General features: G+C 43.0%; 1 protein-coding gene across 1 annotated transcript in view; it reads left to right on the top strand.

Moving 5' to 3' along the window:
- Positions 1 to 5,244: 5,244 nt before the first annotated feature.
- NOX3 (NADPH oxidase 3) overlaps positions 5,245 to 15,743 on the top strand; it is a 31,864-nt gene continuing 21,365 nt past the window's right edge. Inside the window, exons 1-4 of the mRNA XM_044446123.1 lie at positions 5,245 to 5,289; positions 5,647 to 5,742; positions 6,463 to 6,573; positions 10,090 to 10,174. Of these exons, the coding sequence (XP_044302058.1) occupies positions 5,245 to 5,289; positions 5,647 to 5,742; positions 6,463 to 6,573; positions 10,090 to 10,174 (337 nt within the window). The remainder of the gene's footprint in view (positions 5,290 to 5,646; positions 5,743 to 6,462; positions 6,574 to 10,089; positions 10,175 to 15,743) is intronic.

A 15,743-nucleotide genomic window follows, 5' to 3' on the forward strand; every position in this document is an offset into this window, starting at 1 on the left:
ATAAATAAACACATCCGGCCCCCCTCCCAGACAGCTTTGGCAACAAGGTGGTATAGAAATGAAATTAATAATGATGACGGTGGTGATGGTGGCATGAAAGTGGCAAAAACAAAGGAGAAAAAACCATGGTTGATCCTTCTTGTTAGAACACATTAAATCCATCTGTGACTCAAAACTCTCGGCAACCCCACAGTGGCCAGTACTGGGAAAGAGGCTGAGCCAAGACTTTGGCTCCCTTTAAGCAGATGCAGTATGGCCTGAAGGGAAACCCACCCGCTCCACAGCCCTGACTCAAGGCTGCTGCAAAATGGAACAGGCTCCAGGGAGCCAAGCCCAGGAAATCCATGGATTCCTATCCCCAGTGGATTCCGAAACAGAAGGGAAGCAAAACCCAGCTAGTATGCACCACATATGTGTGCTTACACATAAAAAGTATGAACAGCCATGCTGGATCACACCAGTGGTCCATCTCATAAAGCATTCTGAGTATACAGTGGCCAACCAGCTGTCCACAGGAAATCCTCAAGCAGAATATGAGTATTCTCCAGTCAAGATGCATACTTCTGCTCAACAGATTTCATTTCTACAAAGTTGGGAAGCCAGTTAAAATCTGAAGAGTGTCTTACTTGGCTCCATTTTTTGCTAGCAAGAAATTAAAACATATTCAGAGTAGTAGTCATTAGGTCTGCTGCAGCAAAAACATCCAGAAGTTTTGTAGCACCTGTTGAAGTAGAGTCTAGTCTTCAAAGGCATATTTTATTAACCTTTATGATGCTACAAGACAATTCATTAAAATTTTAAAAGGCACCCCAAAATGTATGCAGAAGACAAAAGATGGATGGAATAGGGACAGACAGCACCAGAGATGAGCTGCCTTTGATGATTAGAGACAGGTGGCATTTATGACATGATTCCCCATGAGTAAGCTGGGCAGTGTCACCAGGATTCTCTCCTATGGGTATTGGCTGTTCTTTTCAAGGAAAGTTGATTAGTCTTCAGACCTGTAAGAAACAGGAGACAGCAACAATGGATGGACGGATTTGGGCTTTCTACATGAGGCATTTATTGTGTGCTCAGAATCCTTCAGGACCTCTTCCATGTTTGTCAGCCATTTCTATGGCTGTTTATAGAGTGAGGATACTGTTGTATTTCCCTGGATGACGCCAGGATTCGAGGCAGAAGTCTTGTATAAAGTTTAAGCTCCACTCAATTCCACAGCACTACCTTTGTTATGTAATGGAACATGTAGGAACATAGAGAAAGGTTCAGAGGAACCTTCTTGTCCCCTGGATGAGGACTGTCTTGTGCAAAAGCCAGTTCTTCCTCAAGGAAAGAAAATGGGACAAGAAACCCCAATAAAGCACTGAAGGCCTCATCTAGCGAAGTCCTTTGTCAGTTCTGGTGTCTCTATCTCCCACTTTATTTTGTTTCTCCCACTGCTACATCAGTTTGCTTTTTTAATTGTAAAGTCCACATGAGAATTCATGCATATTTCTCCTAATGCACACATTTTGTACATTATTTTGCATATTGATTCATTATTTTGCATATTGTTCAGAAGGTGCAAATGAGGTAAGTTTTCATTAAAATGTGAACCATATGAATTTCTCCTCAAAGTGTTGGCTGCTATTTCTATTTAATTGGACAACTCCATAAACATACTGCACATACAGAGTGTCCTCTGTTTTTACTATACTCAAATGTGTTAACTTCAGTCAGTTGCTTACATCAGACAAAAAGAGGTAACTATTTCTCCCTGATGGCAATGGCAAAGTTACCCCATACAGCTGGCAAAGTTACCCCATCACTTCATTCATCTTTATACTAATTGATTTTATATGACAGAATGCACTCTACTGCCTGCCAAATAATAATTTAGAGAAGAGCTCTCAGTCCATGTACAAGTTCTGGATTCGCTAAGAAAACTAGCATCTGGATGAGATGCACTTCAAAGCAGAACGCGCCACTGAGCTATTCTTCTTTGAAGTACAGCTATAAGCACAGACAAGTTTAGGAATCCAAAGCAGCTTCTGACTCTGTTGTACTTGGAAAAATCCCAGTCAGATGTCTTTAAAAAAAAATACTCATTTTAGAAAATTGGTGTCTGGATCAGCTGTACTTCAAAGCAGAAAGTCTCGTACAGGTCTTTTGCTTTGAAGTATGGCTAATTCAGATGCTGGCTTTCTCTTAAAAAAAAGAAAGAAAAAGAAAAAAGAAAAGAAAAAAGAAACATCTGAACTTAGTCATCCTCAGATCCCACTTCTTTGCTGCTTCCTCATTTTCTTTTCTCTTTAGCTGTAATAAAAAACTGTATTGTTTCTGATATGCATTACTATTACTATTACTATTACTATTACTATTACTAATTGCACCTTCTATGAACAAGAAACCTTAAAAAAAGCAAGTCTGCCTGACACCCAACCCAAGAACAGGATATTCCAGCTCATGGGCCAGTATGGCCAGCTAGGTTGGCCCACTTGGCCTGTAGAGCCTCAGGTGAGGCCATTCCCACCTCCCACTCCCCGAAGCCCCACCACTCAAAAAGGGGCAAAGTGAGAGAGTAACTGTGCATTCAGTCTCTGCACCCAGAGCTGGCGGCTGAGACTGCCCAAGAGCATTACGCTCATGCTTTGTCTTTCTCGTGTGGGGAGGATGAGTCAAACTGGCAGTGCACCTTTTCAAAAGGCTACAAGTTCTTTCTAATTGGGAGGTTCTTGGTGATTCTGGTTGGTTTGCCTTTTGTTTATATTTGATTAGTTGACAGTTTCTGCCTGGGTTGCTGATCATAGCAATGTAAGTTGCTATGAGCATAGGAAGAGCAGCATATAATGTTTGAAATAAATAGAAGATATTCCCTCACCTCAAAACAGCTACCTGCTGTTCATACAGAAAATTTCTGTTAATGGATCGGCCCACTGGTCTGAAACAGGTGTGTGATAGACGGAATTCTTCAGGATGGTTTTCCACCTCCCTCCTTATGAAATAGCATTCACATTGTAGAATATTTGTCTGTCAAGTCTCTTGGGGCGTTTTGCTGTGGAGGTGAAGGACAAGGTGGTGCCCAGGTTTGGAAGCCAACCAGACTCTAGTTGAATTTGCTTCAACACTTCAAAAGGGCAGCAGCAAAGGGCAGCAAGCTGGCTTATGGGGCACAGGTGAACCTTCAGGCTTCTGGGTCACTCACAGCTGTATCCTTCACCTTCTGTGTCCATCTGAGATGGATGCCCATTAGGACTGGGGTGAGGTCCCACTTGTTTCTTGGAGCAGCAACCTCAGCTTGCCCAAAGGCAGGGCTGGCCCTGGTGCCCTAAGGGCAAAGTAGCCCTGCCAGGGAAAGCAGAAGTAGCATTGGTTTTGGTTATATAGTGGGAAGGAAAAGCCATTTTAGGCATGGGCAGAGGTAAACTGTTCTCCACTGTTACTTACCAGATACTAGGATTGATTCTTGGCATGAAAAATACTTTCTGGCAAAAATAATTCTTCTCAAAGGTTTGTGCGAGCTTATGTTTGGAGAAGAAGTAATATACAATTAATACATTCACATTCCAGGAGTACCCAGAAAGTTGGCATTACAATTGGTTAATTTTATGATTCAAAATATGTAGACACGTGTTTAATTTGTTTAACACAATTGTATGCCTAAACAGATTGAGTCTAAGGCACTCCAGAATGCACACCCATCAACCTAATAAGTAAATAATGATCTTTCTAGCTCATATTTCTTTTTATCAGTCCTTTGATATTGTGGAAGTGAGTTCTAAGCGGACATATTATGTGCAGTCCTTGGAAAAGAATGCAAGCTGGAATCCAATGCAAATACCTTTGCACCTTAAACATCAGATTTGCCCACTCTGGTGAAATCTTTACACTGAATCAGAAAATATTTTGGAAGGTCCAGTGACTCCCCAGAGGGCTGGCCATGCCATTAGGCCAAGTGCAGCCACTATCTCAGGTGGCCTAGGCTGCGGAATGGGAATGGTGGGGCAGCAGATATATATTGGAGGAGAGAATTGTATATTCCTCCATATTCCCTAAACTTGTCTTCTGCCCTCAAGGGTGGTAAAGTGTTCTGTGTAGGATGGGGGTGGGGGGTTTATAGACTTTGACTTTTCAATTTGGAATATACCAAAAGAAAAGAGAGAACAAACAAGAAACCATGCCAGTTCATGGTAACATTGACAAAAATCAGCACTCATTCCTTAGATATGTTCCTTAGTATAAACAGTGGATCCAAATGAAATCAACAGCAACAGGGCATATCAGCAAAACGTAGGGAAAGCAGTAAAGTCCTCAGACAACTGAATGGTGGGTGTTTATCATTCCAAGCTTGCCGTATAAGAGCACAATCCTATGCATGTTTAGGTAGGAAAAAAGCCAACCATTCCAGCATGTTCTAACCAGCATGGACCTTGTTCCGTCCAACAGGGGAGGTGCCGGGTACTGAAAGAGCTGGCCTCAGGGCTCTTTAAAGCTGGGCTGCATGCGTGTGTCTGGGAGGTGGGCTTTAAAGGGGCCTGCATCCTAAGGATGGCCCTATTTGTAAAGGGATGTATGGATGTGATGAGGGGCATTTATTTTCAGAAAAAGACCTCAGGCAAAAAGATTCCAGGTGGGTGGGGAGAGCAAGAAGTGTTGTGCATGTGGGGAAAAGCCAGCTCATCCAGAGGGATCAGATGCGTTGGAGGCCATCAGGGCCCCTGGTCTTTACAGTTTATTCATTCCTTTCATTGTTATATACCATCCCATTCCCATAGGCTCTGGGTGGTTTACAAGAGCTTAAGCTTAGGGTGATCTTTGTTGCAGCAAGTGCTTCTGGGAGGCGGGGGATGGGCAGATTAAAAGCTCTGCCTTTCCATCTTTGGCGCTATCCCATATATTACATTGACACAAAATTATGCTAACTGCTTCATTACCTTTGCTTGCAATAGAAACAATCTGTGAGGGATTCTTACATTGTGGCTTGCAATTGTGTGGATAGTTTTGGAGGGAGAGGGGAGAATTTACTGATTAGAGCAAACCTTTCATTTCTTCCAAAATAATTTAGTCGGAAACTGCCTATTAGTTTCTCACATCACAGACGATGTCCCTTTTGGAGACTGACATCTGGTAGGAAGTCCTTAATTAGAATATTCCTAGGCTGCTACTCCAGAGAGTTGATTATGCAGCAAAGGGAAGATCCAGAGAACTCAATTTGTATTACAAGGAAATAGTGAATTGTTACAGCACGGAACAGAGACAATCAAGATGGTGTATTGGATTTTGAATGAAAGCTTGTCAGTTCTGTTATTTGTAAGTATCTATTTCATAATCAAGCTACTGACTCTGATTAATTTTCTGATGTTTTATATGAACTCTCAACTTTTTCTTAAGTTTTGCTATATCTCTGCACCTGATGCACAGAAACTTCTTTTTGAAAGACATGCATCTATTCAAATCAGGCTCTACTTGAGAAATGCCATGTAGTCATGAGATTTCTTGACTGTATTTTGTATTTTAAGTGGTTCTAGGTGGGAGACTAGATTCTCTCTGCTATCTTCTTTATCTGCATGTTAGAATGGCCCTTATGAATTTTCCAAAGCCCTTAGGAAGAAATTATAAAACTGACAGACCCTTCAGTGTTGATTGGTGAAAACTTTTCTGTTGCAGTTATTGTGGCTGGGAATGAACATATACCTCTTTATCGACACATTCAACTGGTATGAAGAAGAATATGCCTATCTCTATACACGGGTTATACTAGGTGTAAGTAAACAATTCTTAAATGCCTCCACAAGGAGATGTTTTCTTAGCCGTGAATCTTCATTCTTATGCACACCTAAGTCTTGCATGACATTCTGCTACTAGGCTTCTTTCTAATTTTGCATCCAAATGATGCATAGTCATTTCTCTAAGTATTTGATTGCTTATGGAAAAAATCCCAACTATTCCCATTTTACTTGTTTTAATTTGTTCCTTAAGAATATATCCATCCATATATTCTTGCATCCATATATTAGGATTTCTTTGTCAGTCATAATTTGACTGCTTTTTTAAAATCACTCCTCTCCCTGCAACCTCCAAAGTGCCTTTAGTGAAACACCACTGCCTCACCGCAACCACTTGCTGCCGGAGCATCGCATCCTGCCAGCTCAACACAATGGCGTCAATGAAGTGGCGCATCACTTTTCCAGTCTCCCTGAACTCTTTTGCTGGTGCGGCAAGTTGTGAGGGGCAGACAAAGGTAATGTGCACCCTAGACATTTCCCCTGTCTAAAGTGAAGCCCAAATGTACCTTGGAACCACAGCTAGTGCCCACCCTTTGAAAACCCTGCGACGCCATTCAGACCTGAATTTCTGACTTCTCTGCCAATTCCCCCAGCCCACTCCACAACCCCTCCTCACTTCCCTGCAGTTGCTGTTAGGTGCTGAGGATGCCGAGGGTGATTTTCCAATGTGTGATGTTTTTTTTCATTCTCTGTGCAGTCCACACTCGCCTGGGCAAGAGCTTCTGCCACTTGTCTCAACTTCAACTGCCTGCTAATCCTCTTACCAGTCAGTAGAAACCTTATTTCATTCTTAAGGGGAACACATTTTGTAAGTATTCTTGTCTATCGCGCAACTATTGCCTTTTAAACTATTATCGACAGTGTTCATCTGTTTAGTTTGATTTCAGACCGCTGTACTAGAAATGCACATTTTGTGATTTAATAGAAGCAGATAAACTGTAGCAGTTACTTCAAGTGGAAAATCGTAGCAAGAAGTACATTTTTCATAGGAGCACTTGAGCATTGCAAATATAACTTCACTAAAGCATACTTTTTAGAAAAGAACTGGTTATGGAACATGGGCTTAGATGCAGCATTCATAAGAGTGGAGCTCTACTCAGCAGGACTTTCCAATAGGAGGAAAGAAGGATCAATTTGTACTGATCCTTCCTTTCCCTTGCATCCCATGCCCCTTGAAAAATTGCTGAGAAATGGGAGCACTCTGGAACATTGAAGTAAATGTCAATGAGGTTTGCCAGAAGGAATAGCCAAAGCCACCTTCCCCTCTTCTCCAGGGGAGCCTCCAATGCATCTTGGTCACTTCTGTGGACAGGAGCCTTTCTGTCCATAGAAGGATAGCTCTGGATCCAACCCACAGTTTATTCAGAGTGTAGAACATGCTAGGTGGCCAGTCATTCTTGTCTGCTAGAGAAGAAAGCAAGGAAGAAAGCACAGCTAAGGAATTACTGTGTCGCAAGTGCAGGTTGCCTTAAGTAGCAACTCTCAACATGGGAAGGCATATGCACAGAACATACGTACCACACAAACGTAGGAGAATTAATCTCACTGTGATCTTATCATGCCTGACTTTATTACTACATTGTGACTTTATATTATGCACGAGTGTAATTTTCAGTTTTGACTAGTATTTTTCCACTAATGAGTAGTGATAATGAGGACAATTTTACACCATACCATCCATGCTGTTCAAGTGTTATGGCTTCGAATAAAGGAACCCCTGTGAATTGGGAAACTACTTCTTCACAGCATTTTCTCAGAACAATAACTTGCACAGTACTTCGCAGGAAGCTCTGTAAAGCTGCTTTCAAAACTGTTGTAACTCTCTGGCCTCGTTCATGCAAAATGCTAATCTATGATTTAGGTAACCATTGTTTGGTGCCATGGTTTAGGTAACCATGGTTTGCCTGACAAGTGATAAAAAATGGATTGTTTACTCATTTCCCAGCTTATTTGTTTCCATTTTCTTTTGCCCCATATCCCAAATGTCTTTGTAGTGCTATGGTTTTGGTTTGTAGAGCAACTAGATTTTTTTTAAGCACTCCTGCGTTCCCCTCCTGCAGCCTGGCAAGCAAACCACAAAAGATTCCTGGTTCTGAGTGCACATGTAACAACACGCCATGATTTAAATAACATAGAGGTTATAACCAGGTACAAACTGTGATTCTTTGGCTGGACTTACATATCACACCATCTCAGAGTTAAGCAGTCTATTATATCTCATGGGTTAGTGTACAAACCAGAGCAGAGCGTAGGTATATCTACAGCCCAGAAAGCCATGAGTACTGAGTAGGAGATGGATAATCAGTTCTGTGAGAATTTTGGATAGACAGACAGATGGAATATTGTAAATCTGTTTATTTAACAATCAAATATGTATACAAAAGGAAAAGGCACTCTTGGAAAAAGATAATATACTTTTAAAAAGTCTTAAAAACTGAACACTCTTTCTGCCGTATCAAGCCCATATATCTGAGCACGTGTTTTCCAATGTGTCATTATAATAATGCATTACATTGTATTCTTCTAGGCTTGCCCAATTCAAAACATTGTGAGCACCATTCAGTGTAACCTTCAATCACGTGCAAGGATTTCCTCTGCACTTCTCCTGGATGGCCAATTTCAGCTGTGTGTGCCTTTTGCCCCTGCCCATAAGGAGGAGGGGTTGTGGGATTCTACACATCTCCCTTCTCTGCACCCCCAGAATGCCCTCCCCCCCACATAGTGGTTCCAAAACGGCACTCTTGGAAGAAGGCACTCAAAGCAGCATACTCACTGTGAGGACAGAGAGAGGGCTTTCTGGACCTAGAGTCTCAACTCCAACCTTGGAATTCATTTCCAAGAGCAAGGACAGAGCAGGGACTCTGTCTATCCTAGACAGCAAAGAAAAGCCGTAGGATCATGGCCATGAATCTTATCTCATAATGGCCAAGTATGGCCATGTCAACATTTAACAAATATTTAATTCCTACAATGAATGTGTTTTCCATATGCAAACAATACATGTTTGTGCTATAATTAATGGATAATGGGGGGACCTGGACCTTGTCCTGAACGGGGTTGCACTCCCTCTTAGGGACAGGGTTCGCAGCTTGGGAGTGCTCCTCGACCCAGAGCTGTCATTAGAAGCTCAAGTAACAGCGGTGGCGAGGAGCGCCTTCCTTCAGCTTTGGCTGATCCATCAGCTGCATCTCTACCTGGAGAACGACTGCCTGACGACTGTAACACATGCATTGGTAACTTCCCGATTAGATTTCTGTAACGCGCTCTGTGTGGGGCTGCCCTTGAAGACGGTCCGGATACTTCAATTGGTGCAAAATAGAGCTGCCAGGTTGCTGATGGGGACTGGGCATTGTTCTCATATAACCCCAGTCCTCCGTTAGCTTCACTGGCTCCCCATTGAAGTTCGGGCCCAATTCAAGGTGTTGGTTATCACCTATAAAGCCCTCAACAGCTTGGGACCTGGTTAGCTAAAGGAGTGCTTGCATCCATATATGCCCTCCCGGCCCTTAAGATCGGCAGAGGAGGCCCTTCTCCGGGAGTCCTCTGTGAAGGATATTAGGAGGGTGAGTACCCGGAGGAGGAATGCGCCTATGGAATGCGCTCCCCAGAGAGGTCCACCTGGCGCTGTCATTATTTGTTTTTCGGCACCAGGCCAAGACCTTTTTATTTAAATGATATTTTAATTGTTAATTTGTTGTTCTTATTTATTGGTTTTAAATTATGGCCGAGATAGTCCGAATTTTTAATGTTATCCTATTCTATGTTTTATCTGCCTTGTAAGCCGCCCTGAGGCTTTCTGTGATGGGTGTGGCAGAAAAATAACAAAAAGGAAAAGGAAAGGAATAAGTTAAATACTTTAAACCCCTGCATTTCAAGCTGCATGTAGATATAATGATAAGCTGCAGTTAAGCACTATCAGAATTAGTCTCATGCACTCCCTCACTCTCTGCTTCTGCTCCAGTACAGCTGTGAAGACACTGGAAATGTTTTGTTTTTATTGATTTATTAGTTCAACCTTAAGCACAAACTGGATAAACTGCTATTAATTGTAACAGAGATTTACTGAAACAAGCCAACTTTATGTGGTGCCTTGTTGTAGTAAACTATAGTTAAGTTTATCCATAGTTTAGGGTGTGGTGTAATGCTATCTCTTTCTTGTGAGCAGGACAGATGAGGGGAGGTCAAGGGAGGAAGTATATGTTAGACCAAGGTTTACTTAGACACATTACTGACATGATACCCATTGTTTATTGTTATGTCCAAACACAGTCTCAAACTCATGAAGATGGAGTTTTGAAGTAGCTTTTTTCTTCTATTCATCTAGTGCAACAGAGGAGTACTGAGACGGCAACTTGACAAAAATATCACGTTTCATAAGACGGTTGCCTATGGAGTAGCTGTAAATGCAAGTAAGATTTCCAATTCTATTTTCCTAAAGGCTTCACAGTGCTTGTTTAGAAACATAGAAACAGAGCAAGTCAGAAGGGGTCTCCTGGGCCATCTAGTCTGACCTCCGGCACCAGCTGGCTCCGCTCACGACATGCCCACCATGTGGACGTCCAGCCTATCCTTGAACACTCGCACCTATGGGGCCTCAACGACCTCTCGTGGAAGCCCATTCCACACCTTCAGGGTCCTGACTGTCAAGAAGTGCTTCCTGGCATCCAAATGGAACCTTGGCTCCCTGAGCTTTGCTCCATTGGAGCGTGTCCTGCCTTCCTCTGCAGGGGAGAACAGGTCTCTACCCATCCATGTGACATCCCCTCACATACCTGTATGTCATCAACAAAGCCCCTCTGAGTCTCCTCCAGGCTGAAGAGACCCAGTTCCCTCAGTTTCGCCTCATACGGCATCCCCTGCAAACTGGCCACCAACCTTGTGGCCCTACACTGCACTGACTCCAACCTGGCTATATCCTTTCTGTAATGAGGGTCCCAAAACTGAACACAACACTCCAATTGCGGGCGCACCAGAGTCGTGTAGAGTGGTAGTAATACCTCTCTTGATCTAGAAGCCACACTTCTGGCTATGCAACCAAGGGTGGCGTTCGCCCTCTTGACCACTGCATCACACTGCTGACTCATGTTTAGCCTGCAGTCAACCAGTACCCCGAGGTCCCTTTCACAAGTGCTGCTCTCCAGCCACTTGTCTCCTAACCTGTACTTATGACACCTATTCCTATGCCCCAAGTGCAAGACCTTGCACTTATCCACATTGAACGCCATCCTGTTGTCTCCTGCCCACTTCCATAGTCTGTCCAGATTCTTTTGGATCTGGAGTACCTGCTCCTCAGTTGTGGCCACTGCTCCAGTTTTAGTGTCGTCTGCGAATTTGATCAGCAGACTGTTCACCCCTTCTTCCATGTCGTTAATGAAAGGATTAAACAGGATCGGCCCCAGGACAGAGCCCTGGGGACCCCGCTTGTTACTGGCTGCCATCCCGATGATTCCCTGCTAATGGTTACCCTCTGCTTTCAGTCAGTCAACTATGCCCTGCTCTCAGATGTAACCCATCAGGGCCTGGCGCCTTTGTAATGTCCAATGCCCTGAGGAGCCCCTCGACTTCAAGGGGGGTGACTCTAATCTGTGCCCCTAAGTCCCCAGCCTCATCTAATCTCCTATGCGGATATCTCCTGTCCTGCTTTGGGGAGAACACAGAGGCAAAATAGTCATTTAGCTCTGTGCCTGTTCCCTCATATCAGTCACTGGATCTCCTTCCTCCTTATTTAGTGGTCCCACCACTTGTCTCCCCTTCCTCTTCCGATTTACATGCTGAAAGAAGCCCTTTTTGTTGCTCTTGATATTCTTGGCAAGTCTCAGCTCATAATCAGCCTTAGCCTTGTGAAGAATCCTTCTTCAATGGGCCTCCTCCTCCTGGTATACCCTTTTGTCTATTTGTCCCAGTACCCATTTCCTGTGGAGGTTCCTCTTTCATCTAATCCCTCTAACCACCTCCTTTCGCATCTATGGCAGCACTCTCCTCCACCTCCCCACCTTACTAACTAGAGGTATCGTCAAGGCTTGCACCTCCAAAATCTGCCTTTTGAGTGCCATCCACCCCTCCTCAACTTGCTTACCTTCCAGTAACCTATCCCAGGAGACTTTCCCCAGTCTGGCCTTCAGTTGGCCAAAGTTGGCCCTCTTGAAGTCCCAGCTTCTAGTGCTTGACCTGCTGCACGTCCCCAGTCCCCTGATCTCAAAGCAAAGGATGGAGTGATCACTCACATCCAGAGCTCCCCTAATCTGTACTTCATCTATCAGCTCCTCCCTATTCAAGTCAAGACCAAGTCAAGGATGTTTCCCCCCCTCGTCGCCTCTTGGACACTCTGTGTGAAAAACCCTCCCTCTATAGCTTCTAGGAAGCGACGTGACCTGGCTGTCACCGCTGAGTGAGTCTCCCAAGTAATATCTGGGAGACTGAAATCTCACATAATTACTGTGTTTCTCCCCCGAGATATCCTTAGAATCTAGTTTGGACTGGTACATGTTCAAAGAGCTAGTCATGAATTCTTATCTCATTCCGTGTTCCTTCAGATATTCTCATATTAAAAGCACATCCTATGTTTTACAGATACTGGGTTGTTCTCAACCTTTTTGGGTCAGTAGGTGTAGCTGGAATTTTGAGAGTGCATTTTGGGAACTCTCACAATATGGCTGCCCCAGAGGATGCCCATTCATGTCCTCTTCCCTCCCTCCCCAGCCTACTTTTCTCTGTTTTCTGAGTGGTTGGGCACATTCCAATTAAAGTGCTGGGGCTTTTATTCTCTAAGAATGCCTTGGTGGGCACATGGGTCCCAAAGCCATTCCTTGAAATAAAGATGGTGCTGGAGCATGGCACTTCATTTTGTAGCATGTCCTCTTTCTTTTAAAAATTTAAATTAAATTAAATTAAATTAAAAATTTCTTTTTAATTAAAATGAATCTTTTACAGCTTAGAAAAAACCCAGAGGAGCCCAGAGACTGGGAAGCTCCAAAGGAGGTGTTCATAGGTATACCTGTGTCCATGTGTGTGATGCTGAACCTCTAAACTAGACATAGCCTATTACATGCACATGCTTACTATAAAATGCTTGATAGTCTACACAGTGCATTCCCTAACGAAGCCAAGGGGAACTCTTCTTTGGGATAAATGCTCAATTGCTAATTTGAGCACTGCTGTTTCTTTGAATTGTTGCCTGTTCCATCCCAAGATTCATAGTTGGTAAGAAAAGTAAAACAGGAAAAGTGGGGGAAGACTGACAGAAACTGCAAAACAGGATAAGATTCCGTCTGATCCACTCCATAATGGTGCATTTATCTGAATAAACAACCACTTATTCCCTGTGGATATAATCTGGAGACACTTACAGTATAGTCCTATATGTTTAGACAGAAAAAATCCTACAACTCCAGCATTCCTCAGTCAGCACCCTGAAGCACATTTAAATCTAAATGCATGTCCAAAAGACCAGCATTGCAATAAATAAATGGAAATAGCCCTATTCAAGTCATTTGCCCCCAAGTAACTGAAAATCAGAATGTTAAGTACTTTGGGATTATGCTCATATTATTCCTGTCCTTGAGGAAACTGGAGCTCAGATGTGTGCAAGTGAGAAATAAAATAAAATAAAATAAAATAAAATAAAATAAAATAAAATAAAATAAACTACACAGAGAGAATGTCTGTGTATCTCATGTTTTTACAGTTAGGCTACAAGTCAGAGGCACTTTTAAGGCTTCAATCCTATACATGCTTATCCTGGAGTCAGCCTCACTGAATTCAGTGGGAGTTACTTCTTAGTGAACTGCCAGTGTCTCAAAGAGTCCTTAACAATGCAGAAGTCCCTTTGTATCCCAGGCTGTCAGGAACTGAGTTCCTCCCACTGCCCCACTTCGCTCTTCCACACAACAGACAGTTCTTTGGCAAAATCATTTTATTTTCAATGTACATCCAGCAAGCTATTTGCCAACAAAGGAAGAGTCTCTGAGCATGCACAGAGCAGTTTGTTGAACCTAAGCGAGAGACTATTTCCATGAACCTTGGTAACCCAGGGCCCCATCCCTCTAGGTGTGCCCCTGTGGAGATGGGCAAGTCTAGATCTCTCCAGATGTGCATCATGGGATCAAGGATAGGGCCAGGTTCTTCTGGCTCCTCTCCCCTGTCCCCCCAGCACTTCCACTCCCTGTCAGTTCACAGAGTATGCCTGAACACCTGGGCCTTGAGAACAAAAAGCCCTTCAAAGAGCATGGAATGAAGAACATGTTATAATGCAGTATGATAATGCTGAATATCTATCATGCCTAGCAATTTATCAGTTTGCTTTCATCATAAGAAGGGATTCCTGAAGAAGGCACACTTGGCCCCCACTTTTAATTAACAAGTCATCCTAGAAATATAAGTGCATTTATCTGATTTGTTTCTTTTTTCTCGTATACCAAACTAAGCATACCCTAAATCCAGTATGCCAAGAAGGCAGGCCATCCCAGAGCAAAAAGGGCTACAGAGCAGGGACTTCCCCTGGACGACAGCAGGGGAAGAAAACTCCATTTCCTTTTCTTGTGAGTTCAATAATTATCACCCCACCCTTCCGACTGAAGGAACTCACACTGTTTCAGATCTGGTTTTTAGATGCAAAGATGCATTAATGAACTGCCTAGTTTGGCCAGACATTGCAGGGGGTGGGGGGATTTATTTGTATCAAGGGCATCCTTTAAAATTCTGTTGGTTGCCAGACCATCTGATTCAGGTTTAGGGGTACAGTGTGGTCTGGATGGGGTCACACTCTCCCTTCAAGATTGGATCCATAGTATGAGGGTGCTCACTGACCTCGTGACTCATGCACCTCTTGGATATGCAGGTGATACTGTAGTGAGGGGCACTTCTTCCCACCTATGATGACTTTACCTGATGAAACCTGGCATATTTGTTCCTGCCTAGTTACCTCCAGATCAGAGAACTGCAATGCATTCTGGGTTGGGCTGCCCTTGAAGAAAAGTGCTCAGAAACAGCAGCTGGTGCTGCCATGGTGTTGCCTGGAGCAAGGTCTTCAAAATGCATTTCACCCAATTTTTATATTTATTATGATATTTATGTATATTCCACAATTCCCAGTACTGGGACTCAAGACAACTGGCAACATTTAAAACACATACAAATAAAACCTTAATATAAATGTTCAAAAATGAAATATATAATTACATCAACTAGAATAATAAAATTATGCAAACCAATAAAATTAAAATAGTATCAAAAGCAAAATAGACAACAGAGATATTGGTTGGGCTGACATACTATTCTGGGGCCCTTAAAATGGATTATTAGCTACCTAGGATTACATCTGTGATCACCCCCAAGATGAAACAGAAAACTGCTTTTTACAGAAGCATTTCTTCCTCATATGCCAGAAAATATATAAAGCATATCTCTCTACTGAATAATTTTAAGAGGCTCTAAAACAGAATGCCACAGGCCTGTAGCTGTTTGGTATCTCAGTGCGCTGCTGATGATTTTAAAGGGCATGATGCATTCTGTTTTAAGATTACAATTGGCCTTTGAATTGTTTTGTATTGCATTTTTATCATTTGTACTTTACCACAGCACTTGGATAAGCAATGGGCAGTTCATCCTCCCATTATTTACAAAAATAACCTACGTATGGCAATAAACAACCATAATAGAAGGTATTTTCCCTATACGGGGGATGTGTAGAGAGGGAGAGGTTCTTCACATGAGGTGCATCCCTTAAACTGGCACCTGCACACAAATGGATGCAATCCAATAACCCCAAAACCCCAAGTGAAGACAGAGAGAAAGGAAATCAAACATTTTTTTTAACAAAGAGACAGAGAAGATTCAGCTGGAAGTGTTCCTAAGCAGCCTGGCTTTGGCCAAATACCTAAAACCGTAAAGTCTTAGGGCTTGGCAAGTTTCAATTGAGGCATTCTGCAGAGTGGGTGCTACCACCAGTAAGGACCTACACCTTGCCGCTACCCTTTGACC

Source organism: Varanus komodoensis, unplaced genomic scaffold (genome assembly GCF_004798865.1).
Source record: "Varanus komodoensis strain SLA01 unplaced genomic scaffold, ASM479886v1 scaffold1, whole genome shotgun sequence".
Taxonomy (NCBI): Eukaryota; Metazoa; Chordata; class Lepidosauria; order Squamata; family Varanidae; genus Varanus; species Varanus komodoensis.